Source organism: Parasteatoda tepidariorum, chromosome 5, assembly GCF_043381705.1.
Source record: "Parasteatoda tepidariorum isolate YZ-2023 chromosome 5, CAS_Ptep_4.0, whole genome shotgun sequence".
Classification (NCBI taxonomy): Eukaryota; Metazoa; Arthropoda; class Arachnida; order Araneae; family Theridiidae; genus Parasteatoda; species Parasteatoda tepidariorum.
In genome coordinates, this window is record NC_092208.1 from 70,022,945 (window position 1) to 70,038,638 (window position 15,694).

The window sequence follows — 15,694 nt, forward strand, 5'->3', positions numbered from 1 at the left end:
TGCTTAACTATGTAAAGCCACCAAATAATAATAAAGATATAAATGGGATTTTTTTAGCTGTATTAATTGTGTGTCAGTATATGCCATCGAGTTTTGTGTATGATTTTATAATGTTGTCAAGCCCTGATTTATTGGATTATTTTCTTTTTTTATTCCCCAGTATCAAGGATGGGTATTCAGCTAGTTAGAAAATAAAAAAGTGCAGTGTTTGACCATGTAAAACTTATATTATAAAGAATAAAGGAAGGGAAAAAATAAAATACAAAAAAAGTTTAATAAATATAAACATTCAACATTACAATATTGGAAGAACATCTCAACAATAGTGTATTTTACAACAAGATAAAAAAGTAAAAACATTTCATGTTACAAAAAAACAAAAGTTGTAAACAAGCCTGTAAAGGAGCTTCATAGAAAATACATATTATGTACAAATTTAACAATGAACATATCAAAAATGTATCAACAAAATGCAAGCTATGTACGTCCAAGACTCAGGATGGATTTTCAGGAACTTTACTTCGAGAGGATATAACATGTTTAGGATTTCTTTTTACAGTGGAAACATTTTTTGGAGAATTGTCAATATCACTACCTTCTGTATCCGATGTTGTAGAACTAGTGCAAAGATTTCTATTGGTATCCAATGTCCAACCATCTTTTTGTAGGACATTAGCGGAATCTGAGTCATTCTTATAGTAGCCTAATTTGCCACCATCCACTTTATGGCTTTTTATTTCTACAGATGAATCGTGTAAACTGAGAGGGTTGACTTTGAATCCAGAAGCACTTTCAGAAATGTCCAAATGTGGTTTCTTGGAGACTTCAGTGTTCGGAAGTACATCTTCAATATTATTCAGAAAGGAAGAGAATGTTTTTAACGAAGGAGGGAAAAGGTCTTGAACTTGACTGGGGCAACTCAAGTCAGTAAAAGAGCCACCATCACCCTCCCCTCTCACACCGTGATTTACAGAACTTTCACCGTTTACCGACAGGTTTGCTTTCTGAGATGCTTCGTTCACAGAAGTTCGATGATCAGTGTGAGAATGGTTATATGGCAAAGGAATACGTTTTGGCGGCAAAGGGGGTTTCTGACGAGGGAGTTTTTGATTTCCGTTCATGTTCATAGTTCTTGGAAATAAATTGTCTCTCTCAACAAGCTGATCATCATTCAATGCTGCATTGTCTGCAGCTAAGATTTTTGAGAGAGATGGAGCTAATCCCAAACCTACATTTCTATCATGGTACACATCAGATATAGGCAATTCTTGGCTTAAGTGTCTCAACTGGGTGTTCACGGCTTGTTTATTGCTATTTTGCTTCCTTCCAGTTAAGCTATTATGAAAGGCTTGAGGAACATATAATGATCTTTCACGAGGATTAACACCGATTGTAGGAGGGGCACGAATTTCAAGTATATCAATATTTTCCTGCGTCTTACCTTCAAGACAAGGAGCATAGATACCTGTTTCACTAGATGGGTAAGATTTATTAGAAGTATCTATTTGGTGAATTTGAGCTTTAGTTTCAACAACATGGCCTAATGTGCTAGCTTTCCTGTAGTAACTTCTGTCATGATCCAGCCTTGATATTCCTTTTTTACAAAAATCTTTGCTCATAGTTTTATTTACAACTGAGGAAAACATGCAGGACTTCTTTTTCATATCACTTTTCATACTCATTGAAGACAAATTAAAATTTTGAATCTGCGACTGGAGATTTCCTAAATCACAATTGCTACCGGAGAAGTCAAATTCGGAATTCGATTGAGAAGATTGTGAAAGTTCTATATTATTACTCGTTAAGATAGACGATAATTTGGACGGATCACTCAAAGCATTGCACGAATTCTTCTTTAAATCTTCATAAGGCACATTTCGATTTTCTTTTAAAGACATAGCATCCACATCTCTTGAACTAATTTGTCTACGCACTGTCGACTGCCCAGACTCCCAATCAGTTACAGAGCTAGCTGAAGAGGAACTGTTTGGACGAGTAGCATTATTATCACTTGCTGGACTATCATTGTACATAGAACGGATTTTACTCTGATGGGATAAATTAATGGCCAAATGAGGCCCAGGTTGTGGTGAATGTTTCTGCCCACGCATGTATGGTTTCATAGTGTCAACAGGACTGGGTGTAAACGTGTCACTTTCTCTTCCTTTTTGATCGCTTCCCATTGTAGCAGTTCGGCCATCGGGTTCATCACGAGTTCTTGCATAAGTGCTAAAAGCTCCAGTGCTGCTTCTGCCTAAGATTTGATTCCCAAGCACAGGACGCCAAGCAGGATAAGCAAGAGTTGGTGCAGTTGTTGGAGGTGGAGAAGTTGTTCTAGTATCACTTGGCTCACTATCAAGACTTTCTAAAGAGCTTGAATCTTCTAGGGTCAAGCTTTTAGCAGCTTCTTGAGTATCTGTAAATTGAAAAATAAGTAATTTTTGTTACATAGTTTATCATTATATATTGACTTTTTTTCCCTTTAAGATTCTAAGCACTATGAGTCAACTTAATGATATCTTTGCAGATATCAAAGCATGATTTTTTTTTTATCACATCACAAAAAATAAATATTTTATTCAGCAATATAAATTTAGATAAGAACAAAACCATCAAACAGCAAAAATAATTTTGAGAAGGGAATATACTTTAACTAAGGATATTTATATACAGTGAAGTATTAGAGGTTTAGTTGCAAAAAAGTGAAAGAAAATAAAAAACAGTAAGCAATAAAAATTTCGCGAATTTCTTCACTTTTTGAATTTTGCGTATTACAACAATATGGATAGGATTTATGATGAAATGAGCATAATTAAATATAATTTAGAAACCCGCATGTTTTAATAATACTGTAGTTAAAATGTCAGGATCTCTTAAATTAAATGGAAAAGTGTAATAACTTAGAGAAAGAAAAAAATCTAAATTTCTGATGAAATTAACACAAATAAAGTGCAATGAAGAGTCATTATTTTTATGCGCAATTCCAAACTCTTGAGTCGTAATTATGTATTGAAATATAGCAATTTTTTAAACCATGTGGAAATGCATAACAACTGCTAAAAAACGATCAAAAGTAATTCAAATTTATGATGCAATCAGCTCAGAAAAAAGTATTTATTTAAATACGTAATTCGAAACTCAAATTTATTAATAATATTGTACTAAAAGGAAAAACACTTAGATTTACTTATTATTAGTAAGTCAATCAAAAAGTGATTATTTAAATGTACAATTCCAAAATCACAAGTCATAATTAATGTTACAGAAATTTAAAAGCCAGGCGGGAATTAGAAGTACAAAGTTCATGAAAAATTATTGAAGCATCGCCAGGATTTATGATGGTAAAAAAGAATTAAGTCAAAAAGAGATAACTCAAATTTCGAAAACTGCGCACATTGTATAAAAAATGATTTATTATTTAAAATCATGTGTAATTCCAAGGCAATAACTGTCAAAAAAGTAATCGAAGATCACGTAGATTTATGATGGAATCTTGAGAAAATTGAGTCTCAAAAAGTGATTACTTAAATAGGAGATTCAATATTTTTCAATAAATAAATAAATAAATATCTTTTCATTGTGTTGAGATGCTTCCGAAGGGCACACTTCAAGAGTTGGTGGGACACAGGTTGTGCAGCTCTATTTTATAAAATACAATTCTTATTTTACAAGTAACTTGATTTTAACTGCAATCTTAATAAAAGTGTTTCGTCTAAATTATTATTAAGCAAAATCTCCTTCAGGTCAATGTTTGGATAAAACTTGAACTTAACAATCTTATTTAGAAGATGAAAGAACTACTGGTTTGAAATAAATACAATAGGGAACCGATTATCCGGAACGATCGGGACCATCGCTATTCCGGTTAACTGATTTTTCCGGTTCTCCGAAAATCTACAAAAAGCCGTTTTTTTTATTGTTAAACCCAACTAAAAAAAAAATGTTTGGAAATAATCTTAAAAAAAAGAAAAAACGATGAATACACTACTGATTATTTCCAAAATGATGGTAAGGTAAACATCTTTCTAACAAGAAAGAAAAATCTAATGAGAAAAAAAAAAAAAAATTTTAAAAAAATGCCGGGAAAATGTATTGAATTTCGTTCCGGTTTTTTGGTTTTCCGATTTCCGGATAACGGGTTCTGTACTGTACATATAAGCAGTTTTAATAAGCAGATTTTTTATTACTTGTATACAATGAGAATTAAAAATTAATTGAAAAGTGTATACTAACTTTAAAGCAAATTGTTTTTGTTGCAAAAATATAAATTTGCCTAAAATAAAAAATTAAAGAGAGCCTGGAAAATTAATAAAAGTCTATGTATGCAGGTTTTATTTATTTTATGAGCCATTATACAAAAATTTTATTAAAAAAGAAATATCAGGATTTCAAGAGAATAAATTTTTTTTAATTAAAACTTTCTCATCAGAGAATCTGAATTCTGACTTACAGCCAAGGTTGGCAAGTTTCTGCCTAGGTGGTTAAAACCACTGGTAGAAACCGGTAAAAACTGGCATGGCAGAAACCCTTTCCTGCCACATTTGTGGCAGAAACTTGGCATAAATTCAGAAAATGACATACAATGGATAATTCATAGAAAAAACAATTAAATGTTAAACAAAGTACAATTTATTTACAAAATTATCCCGATTCAAAATCAAATATTATATTGTTTGCACTCAGCAGTAATCTATAACAAAAGACAAGTTTTGATGCAGTTTCTAAACCTAAACAATTTCTCAATTTGCTATGCATGAACGAGAAATTTGAGAAGATTCTCTCTAGTTCAGCAGAACTAGCAGGCATTGCCATCAAGGAACAAGCAAGATTTGTGAAACTTTCATCTATTGCATATTTTTTAAAACTGGACCACCATGTAGCAGCTGGGGTAGTTGTCAAGACTGACTGGAAAAATAAATTTCAGGAAATGGGGCCGATTTGTTTTGCAAAGTTATGACATAAGGTAATAAATTTGGGTTAATATTGGCGAGTAAAATTCTGGCACTTTCTTCTTGAGCACATGATAATTTCAATCCCAAATACTTTGGATACAGCATATAAGCTAGCAAATGATAATCAGTCACTGCCTGTTTAAATATGTATATCACTTCTTTATTATTAACAGCCATAAGATTCTCTTTACTTAATTCATTTTTCAGTTTACTTAAACAAAATGTCATTAAGCAATTACTAGAACTAATATAGACGTTTTTTAAAAAGTTTTTGCCGGTTTTTACCGGTTATGACCAGTTTCTGCCACTGGCATGGTAAAAACCAGTTTCGGCCTTCAAAAAGCCGACCCTGCTTACAGCGCAATATTTTCTGAAATAAAATTGATTAATCTGTCACAGATCTCTAATATTGCTTACAAAAACTGTTTTAAAGAAATTTTTTTGGAAAAAATAAATAAATACATCATATAAAAAATGATCACTTAAGGTCAGTTTCTAATTGTTTTAAAAATTTTCGTAAAACTACTCAAAAAACAAAAAATACTTTATTAAAACCAGTGAGGGGAAAATGTAACTGAAATTATAGTAAACATTGAATCTTACCAAAAACTGCTAACAATGCTTGTAACGCAAACTGGATGGTTCTTTTGTTAGCCTGTTTTCCAGTTCTAAGCATAACCTCATCTCGTCCTACTTCCATTAGATCAAAACCTGTAAACAAATAAATATTTATTTAAGAATATGAGAAACCAAGAGCATAAAAAAATGTCTAAAAAATATTCAACAACAATCAAGAATACTAAAACAAAACTTAAATTAATGTATTAAGTATTATTATAATATCATTTGCTTTAGTATGACTATATTATCAAAAAATAGGAAATATTAAGCATACATATGTATAACAATTTTATTGGAAAAAAACTAATATCTGAAAACTAAAAATAAAAAATAACCTAATGAAGCCAATAGTTCATGACATCCAGGGATACTCCATAGCCGCACATTGACAGAGCATTCAATGTTATCGATTTCTTGCTCCTTATGAAGAAACTGTGACATAAATTGACGAATCTACAGAAAAGGGAATACAATTGTCGATTATTTCAGAGCTGATGACATATAAAAATAAAAGTTTGGCGATTTTATCTAAACAATTTCTTGATAAACATAAGCATGTTAATAAAAAAATTATATGCTTTATAGCCAGGAAAAATTTCTTTACTTATTTGATAGTTTAGGTAGGAGCACAGTAAAATGTTAGGGCCTACTGTTAATTTTCCCTTTTTTTTTAATTATCTCCCAATATTTGTGAAGCTATTTAAGCAAATGTAACATTTTTTGAACACAATTATAAAAACTAATTACCCAGAGATAGTTCCAAATAAAATACTATTTTATTTTACCAATTAAATTAAATGATTTTGTTCAGACCCTTGAACTATGAAGATTGAACAAGAAAATCTAACTACTAGATTAAAAACTGTTCAGGTGTTCCATTTTTATTTTACCAGAGTACATGCAAGCATATATACGGGTTATTTTCTTAATTCGTTAACTTTTGCATCTTAGGCAACATTTCTCATTAAAATATTTATTTTCATTATTTAATGGTCTGTTTTGCATAAAATACAAGAAATAGAAAGAATATGCATCAGACACATTTTGTACCGAAATTATATTTTAAAAAAAATAAGATATAGGAAAAACACATTTCTGAATTTTTTTAGATTTAATAATATGAAAGTGTTACAGAAATAAATGCATACACATTCTGAGCAGGGTTGGCAAGTTTTTGACACATGACGGTTTTTACCGTCATGTCAAAAACCCATAGTTTTGGTGAAATAATTTTGAGTATTTGGTAAAATAATTGATAAGTATTTGGTAAAATTTTTTTGTATCTTCTCGAATTTTGGACTCATCCATACTAAACTCATAAATCGACTGGGCAATGAAAAATGCGCAAAATTAGTCACTTGCTATCGTATGCTTCAGCACAGTAACCCTGACTACTGAACATGTAATTTTGTTTGTAATTAAGTTTTGCTTAATGTGCTTTTTTAACTGAATAAAAGTTTTTAACTTGACAAAATAGCAGTAATTCTTGACTTAGTTTGTTAGCAGTTACAAGTTTTGTTTAGCTTATTTCTAATATTTAAGAAATGCCAAATTTTGAATTCTTCTTTTTAGTTCTTGAATTTATTAATAGTTCCAAGCTGTTTTGTTTGTTTCTTTATTTCTAACAATTAAGAAGTGCAAAATTTTGAATCCTTTGCAAATCAAGCTATAATGATAAAAGTAAGTATTGCTATTTTCAATAAGTAGGATTACAATATTTCTGTATGAGTGTATATCCTTCTATAAGAATACATGTATATAGTTGCAAAATCAATAGCAATCATTTACAACATTCATTTATAAAGGCAATTATGTGAAAATAATGTATTGTTCGTCATATGCCATAAATTTAAAAAAGCAGTAGGTTTTTGACGGGTTTTACCACTGTCATGTCAAAAACCAGTTTTTGACGGCAAAAACCCAACCCTGATTCTGAGTATGACTGTTTACTTGAATATTTATAATCAATATTCTTAAAATAATTCGTATATCTTGTTCTACACATAACTTTGCATATACTCCCTCCCCCACTTCTGTGTAATTACTGTCACAAATACAAAAAGTGCTAATAAAACACTATTGATGTTGTTCTAGTTGAATAAAATATAACTTCCAGCTTACAAAGAACACTCTTCTCTACAGAACTAAGTTTAAATGCAGCTTAATTTCTAATTAATCTTAGTTTAATTGCCGTACAACCAATAAGTTTACTTTTATTCTAAAAAAATATATGGGTGACTTTATTGAACTTAATTGCTATACCCTTAATTTTCATATAAAAAATTACAAGCACTTAAAAAAATTTTGATTTGAATAAAATTGAATAACTCACTTTAAAAAAATATGAATACATATAGAAAATAGGGATTAAGCAAATAAAATAGTTTTTCATAATATGCATTTATTCAATTTTAAGCACTTAATGAAACTGAAATTAGTACTTACCAATTGAATAATATCATCTGCATATTCAGGACTGCACAACAATTTGGAGAGTGCACACAGAGAAACAGGTGACAGACCTTTGAGGAGGAAAAATTTAAAATATGTAAACAGTTTAGCAATTTAATACATTTGTTTCCATAAAAATAAAGATACTTTTATCAACTGTTATATTAAATGACAAAAAAAGACATACATTTTAAAATGGGATGAAGCTCGTTTATTGTTAGACTCCCTTAGTTTAACAAATCCCATTACAGTGCAACGTCCCATATCCGGACGTCCCTTTTCCAGAAGGGTCGATTTCCCGGACATTTTTTAACAATCAAAATAAACAAATATCTCTTCATCTTCCCCTCTCTTAAAAAAAAAAGCAGGTCTTTTGATTTTGACACCTTTCATCCCTTCAGTGGGTCGATACATGAGTACCAAGCATGCTTGGGAACTAAACACTGGGGTTTTCGCGTTTGGCTGACCACCTAACCGGAACATCTGCTCCTGCACCCCCGAAAACTGAGATGGGCAAAGTAGGCTTTGGCCCTCTATGAGCTGTCGTGCCACTGAGTTTAGTTTTAGTGATTTATGCATTGAAGCCATAAATCACCAGAAAGAGGTAGAGAAGATTAACCAAGACCGTCGAGTGACCGTTAGTAACACTCCTCCTCTGGAATGCAGGAAAGGAGGGAGATTTGTTTTCAAAAGAGCACTGAGTCCCCTCCCTTTTTTTCCTATGCAGCTGGCTAGTAAAAGAGGCATTTCCTAGAACTTTTTTATTAGAGTGTTAGGGAAAGAAGAAATACTGTGAAAAAGGGTAAACACAGCAAACGTTAACGTGGAGTCACTTTCAGCCACACAAGAAAAAATTAAGAGAACACAATCAACATGCCGCGCCTTTATGCTTGATATATGATCAGAGAGAAAATAAGAATTTGTCACTTCCCCGCTCTCAACTTGAATGACAAATAAGGAGGAAATGTATTTTTCTCCTCCACCTACCCACCTTAATGAACGACAGGAATTTCCCCTTCTTGCTTGAATCGTTCTAGTTCAATTACAGGTGGTAATTGCAATAGCTAAAAAAAGATTTTGTTACACAAAGATTCTGTGTTCACGTTACTGGCCAAATAAGTAAAAGACAAATTTGTTAAGACTTTCACTGACTTAAATTTAACAAGTCAATTTCCTCACTCCTACTACAAGCAAGCTAAGACTGTATTGAACAACAATGAGAATCATAAAAATACTTTTTGCACAATACAATAATATGTGACATAATAAAATGAAATTAAATTTCATAAATAATCAATTAAAAAAATAATAAATATCTGATAGGAATAATGAGAGTTAATAAATACCTAAAAGAGCTTGTAAACTAGCACTGCACTGAGTGAGTCTTTCTCCAGGATCAGATTGAGGGAAAAACACAGATGCAGGTGAGCCATTTGAAGCAGGCTCAAAACGAAATCCAACTGATATGAGTAATTCTTTCCAACCATTTACGAGCCCAACTCGCTTCTCAATTGCTTCTTGAGTTGTGTACATAGCATTTTTGTGCCCCCTGTGTATTCGTTGTAAGGATTTCTCAACCTGCAAACATACGAGTTAGAGCTTAATCATACTAAAAAAGCTACTGATTCTTTACTATAAATTTACATGCAGTTGAAAAATAAAATTACCCTTTTTATTTGTCCTTCATAAAATTTATTTATTGTGGAAATTTTCTTTAATTACATATTTTTACTGACAAGTAAGTAGGATAGGAAATATAGAGGCAGCACTAGAGTGTGTAAACATTAACAGCAATTTTAGATTTGAGAAGATAGATCTAAATAAATTTCAACAGCGAATAAACACCAGTAACTATAAAACTTTTTATTCCTTTGTAGCACAGTAACTTTTCTCTCAGTAGTTTTCTTTGGCACTTAATTTAAGAATATTATAGTTTATATATATCTTTTTTTTGCTTATTTGAATCAAATTTAAGGAATTGCTAAGCATGTAAGGAAATTGTTGGCTACAGTCGATGCCCTTAAAACTTGCATAATACTTTGAGGTTTGTACAATATTATTTAATTTAAGATTTCAGTATAATAGTACAGGAAGTTTATATTTATTATTTATTGAAATGTCACATTTCATATTGAGTGTCTTAAGCCGCATTTTGTAACCAGAATTTATATTGCATCATTTCGCCTTAATGCATTTTGTTTCCTTACTATGCAATGGATCTTTTGAAACATCAGTCCACAATTACATAACTTACAATCGCTAATGATAAAGTATATCAGAGCAGATGTAAAGCGTGACAATAAACATACCAAATGTAAAACAATTCTTAAAGCATCACTGCATTCTTTAGGAGTCTTCAAAAGGTCAGATAAAGCTTGTCCCATCAAAGCCACTTGATTACTAAGATGAACATCACTTCCAACAAGAACAAAGCTGGCCCAATTAGCTGGGTGAGCAAAATGCTTTGTGCTCTGTATTGTTCTCATTGCTTCAGCTAATGCTAAGCTTACTTTGCTTCCCTGAAATGAAATAAAAATCCAAATTTTAAATACATTGTACAATGCTTTGTCTTTGTTTCTATAACATATTTTTACTCCATAAAACAAGAACGATAAATACAAGAAATAGAACAATAAAACACAATAAAAGAGTAGTCAAGTTATGTAAGCTGTCAAGGTATGATTATTCACAGACTATTTTATTTTTTAAACTAAGTTTTTCTTCTTTTTTTTTTAAAGAAAATATTTTATAATATATTAGGGCAGAGGAATAATGAAAGAATTATCAATTCTGGTGCTAGGTACACAATTAGTAATAGAAATTTGATTATTTTTGAACTACATTCATACAATAGTACATATCACACTATTATATATATTAGATTTAATTTACAAAATTTAGATTTAAGATAAAGTAGTAAATATTGAACCAGCTAATAAATTGAAATTAACTGTTTCAATTAGTTATTTATTGGTTTTCTAATTACTATTTTTCAACTCCATTATATTTTACAGCAAAAAATTAACTGTAAGCTAAACACATATAAAGCAAATGATTCAGAGCATTAAAGAATGGGAGCTGCTTTTACAGTGAATAGAACTTCCTATAATATCAGATAAAATATTCCTATAATATTAGGTTTCTAATAAATGAATTCTGAAACAGTTAGAGAGGGAAGATAAACTAAGCTATTAAAGTTTCATTATTACCTGTAATAGAGCCGAATAAAAGGTTCTCAGAAGAATCTTGACTGCAGCGTCAGGCACAGGCCACAAAGAAACTAAAACACACTGAGCTCCAGCAGCTAAAAGAGCCCTGGTCAAACCAACGACTCCATCAGAGTTTGCTCGACCATGATGATTTCTAGTATGGCATGAACTTATAACCACTAGGCGTGCAGACAGTCTCAAATTCAAAATATCCGCAGCTGTGAGAAGGAATTCAGAGAGCGGTGGTAAATCAGTGGATGATAGTTCTGAAGAAGGCTCCTCTGCAAATTCGTTATTATCGTGACTCATTTCTGACTGTGAACCATGAGGATAGTGCCTTGAAGATTCCATGAACTCTCCAGGAGACAACACAACTGCAGAAAGTTTCCAGGAAATGTGAGTGGCAAAGTGGATGCACTCTGCCTGAGATAGCTGACTCAAAATATATTCCTTAGTCGCACAATTTCCAGTTATTGCCTTGCTAGATAAAATTTCTCCAACTAAATTTGCTTCCTGCTCAGCCTGAGGAATGTCATTCCAACCCCACTGTTCTGATACAATGGGTGGAATTTTGGGATTACCTACCACTAAAGCCGAAGATATATCTTTGCTGTTATTTCGTCGAACTATTTTTGACCTTTGGCTTGCTTTTAAGGCACTGATGGATGGCAAAACAGTTAAACTGAACCTTTCACAAAGGTATTCATCACAGCTACCATTCTTTAAAATGGCAAAAGGAACTAAGTACAGGTCACCATCAAGCACAAGAAGTAGTTCTTGCAGATCTGGGTCCCTTGGTAAGCAATCTTCAATGGGAGCGATCAAAAGATCATAAAGGGCGTGCAAAGGTGCAGGTCCTTGCCACTGAGAGCGACGAGATCTCATACTGCCCGGTCTGCTAGTTAGTCCACTGGCAATGCTACCTCCTAGACTGCCAACACTGAAAAGACTGCTAAGGCTGTAATTGCTGCTATTAAAAAGATGATTTCTATTGACCATTCTTAAAAATCCAGTTCTATCATTTTCCTGTAAATAAAAATAAAGATGAAAATGTAATTACCTTAAAAATTAAAAACATAATATTTAAGAAAAGTAGCTAATAACATATAGTTAAGATTTTTTTGGTGCACAAAAAGCATCATGTGTTGAGAATTTTTCCCTAATAAATTTATTTCTAGCAAAAATTGAAAAACTAATAATTAAACCTGCTTAGTTATAATACAAATGCCTTTGTGTAAAAGAATTTAAAAAATTTTTTAAAAAAAAGAGTCTTTTAAAGATGTAAGGAAAGTTGGTAGTTATACTATAAGTTAGATCAATTTTTTGATTTCATAAACACTTTTTAGGTTGGCTAATAAAAAAATTTGATGTGGCCCATATCAAATCCAGATTAAATAGTTCTTTTATTTAATTAATTTTATCTGTAGTAAGAGTACCAGCATNAAAAAAAAAAAAAAAAAAAAAAAAAAAAAAAAAAAAAAAAAAAAAAAAAAAAAAAACGTGATACTACAGCTTATAGAAAACCGAGGCCTACTGAGTTCAGTAATCTTGACCTCGGGCTTTGGGGTGCCAGAGAACAGTTGGTTGATCAGCTGAAAGCAAAACACTCACTGTTTAGTCCCCAAGTATGCTTGTTACTCAGTTTATTGACTCATTAAAGGGATATAAGACAGAATGAATCTTGCATGGTCTAAGGAGAGAACCAGACTTGTCGCAAACTCATAATGTAGAGAGAGAGAAAAAAAAAGAATTGTACAAGAAATACATTTTTAAACTAGATTTTAGTAAACGTTAAATGAAGGTTTTGCTTAGAACTCATTAAAGTTAAAAAAAAAAAAAAAATTAGTTATACCTGATTTAAACGATCGCCAAGTTCTTCAAGTTGCTGATTCCATAAATCACCAGCTTCGCTCTCCGTTTCACTAAGAGCACCATTTTGAGATGAAGGCAGATCAACACCGAGGGCTTCTCTTACATGAACTATATATTGTTCTAATAATGAGCTAGCAGAAGGCACAGCAACACTTGTTTCATTACCATTTTCATTTTCAATGTCATTGATATTACTTTCATGAAATTTCACTATTCCTGCAAATGAACAAAAATTTAATAAAAATTACATACAATTCAAAAGTAAAATAAAAGCAAAATAATTGCAAGCATCAATAAAATTGCATGTAAATTGTGAGTTTAAGCAGCTAAGAATAATTAATTTATATAATTTATTAAATTAATGAAAAATACCTTACTCAGTGCAAAATTGTATAGCATAAAACAACCACGACAGCTTCACGTTTTTGTTCAAGTTTAGTTAATTGTATCAGTTTTAGATGCATGTTCTAACAATCATGATGAATGCTGTGAACACTCCCATGTGATATTCCAAGTTCAGAGGCAATAGCATCAATAGATTTTCGTCTGTCCGAACACACAATTTCTCAAACACGCTCAATATTTTTATCTGCTGATGAAGAGGAGGGGTTGTTGATGCCGTGCGATCTTCATGAAAAGGTTTCATGTTTTTATCATGGCATGGTTTCCACATGCTTCCTCCATCATCTTGAGCCTATCAGAAGGGGATTTATTGAGTAAAACACAGAATTTGATGTTTGCAGGCTGCTCAAAAGTCGACATTTCCAAGTCCGACAAATGAAAAATTTTCTTTACAAGAAATACTCTGCAGCTACTGTCGAGAGAACTGGAAATGAATTTCAGATGACTGTTTGCTTTCGTTACTAGTGGTGCTAACTTCTGGAAAAAATATTTCTCCTCCAATGAGCATCTGGGTTAATGTAGGTGATTTTCCGGGAATTTATTGACCCTAAATCGTAAACTTGTTTAACAAGGCGTTTATAAGATTGTTAATTACATTAAAAAATACTGCATTAATATATGAAGAAATAAGTTTTGAAGTTTTCCAGGTTAAAAATTGAAAAACTTGTTACCTACAAGTTTTAATGCTAGTGACACCACAAATCTGCTTATTTGACTATCGTCAGATTTGTGGCATGACATAATTGCAACGATTTGGCTTTTTTGATTTAACAAAAGTTAAAAAATTGAAAATTAGAGAAGAATTTCAAAAATATTTGTAATTTTAATTTATTATTTTTTATGAAAATAATACACAAAGAAGGCAAAATACATTTTTTAAGTAATCAATAGGGAGATATCTTTATGTAAACAAATTTTTATACAGAAAACATAAGCAAAAAATTTTCGTAAATTTTAACATTGCATAAAAAATGGTGTTAGCAGCAACCAAGGAATTAGTGAATTGAAAATAATAATAAGACTCACCTTTATTAGGTACTACAAGCCATGTATAGAGATAACCAGCAGCAATACTATAATACAAAACTGTTGCTTTCTGTCTGCTAACAATATCATAAATTTGTTCAACATTAGCTGGATTGAAATTCAAAATACTTTGGCTGGTACTGGTTTGTCTTTCAAGTAAGAGATCTACAAATGCTCTTGTTCTACCTCTTTCTGCCACTACAAGAGCTTCCTGATATCTTCCTAAACCAACTAAAACACGCTACAAGAAAATATATGTTTATATTACTACTATGAAAAATAGCATTTTGTACAGCAATATAATAACTGTATTAGGGGTGCACAACCTTTTTGAGTGAACGGCTACTCGCACAGCAGAGAATAACGATGGACCACACACGTATTTAGACATATTGACGGCAAATATGATAATTTTATTATAAACATTAGTGTCATCAGCACTAATTTCTTTTAATCAGTAAACACCCATCGACGAAATTAAATACTTTTAATAATTAGAATAAATTCAAAAATGAAAAAACTGATACTTTTTTTTTAAAATTTTCCCTTATCAAAAATTTATGTANATATATATAAATACTGGGGAAAAGAAATTAAGAAAAAAAAATCATATCAGGTAACACACAAGTCCATATTAAAATAAATTCTAACAATATAGAAAAGAATACTGAAATGCTAACAGAAGGAAAGTATAAATAAATACATATTTTAATGAGTAATATAAATTCAAATTTAATACTTTAAGTAAAGGAAATTTATTAAATTTAAATAAAAATGAAACTTTAAAACAAAACCATTATAGTATAAAATAAGATTTAATATTCATTTGGTATCATACTTCAGATATTATTTCTATTTCTTGAATTATTAGAGATTTTTCTTTTTAGTTTTTTCTTTAAAAAAATCTCATAAGCTACAAAAATTTTTAAGTAGTTTAAATATTCATGTTTTCCTCTACTTTTCAATTTTTTCATATAGTAACATTCGATTAAAATATCCGAGTTTTAAATAGATTGTGGAAATGCGTAACGCTAAACGAAATAATGGAGGAAAAAGAATTTGGATTTACAATAAAATGGGCACAAAACTGTATCAAAAAGAGGTTACTTAGATGATAGTTTAGAAATTTATTTGTTGTAATAACATCGTAGAACAAAAACA

At 31.1% G+C, this 15,694-nt stretch overlaps 1 protein-coding gene across 1 annotated transcript in view; it reads right to left on the reverse strand.

Moving 5' to 3' along the window:
* Positions 1–255: 255 nt before the first annotated feature.
* LOC107436905 (tetratricopeptide repeat protein 28) overlaps positions 256–15,694 on the reverse strand; it is a 33,064-nt gene continuing 17,625 nt past the window's right edge. The window contains exons 14-22 of the mRNA XM_043048433.2: positions 14,534–14,774; positions 13,086–13,321; positions 11,234–12,259; positions 10,334–10,543; positions 9,371–9,602; positions 8,019–8,095; positions 5,909–6,026; positions 5,556–5,663; positions 256–2,416 (exon numbers count right to left, since the gene is read on the reverse strand). Coding sequence (XP_042904367.1) covers positions 495–2,416; positions 5,556–5,663; positions 5,909–6,026; positions 8,019–8,095; positions 9,371–9,602; positions 10,334–10,543; positions 11,234–12,259; positions 13,086–13,321; positions 14,534–14,774 — 4,170 coding nt within the window. The 3' untranslated portion in view covers positions 256–494. The remainder of the gene's footprint in view (positions 2,417–5,555; positions 5,664–5,908; positions 6,027–8,018; positions 8,096–9,370; positions 9,603–10,333; positions 10,544–11,233; positions 12,260–13,085; positions 13,322–14,533; positions 14,775–15,694) is intronic.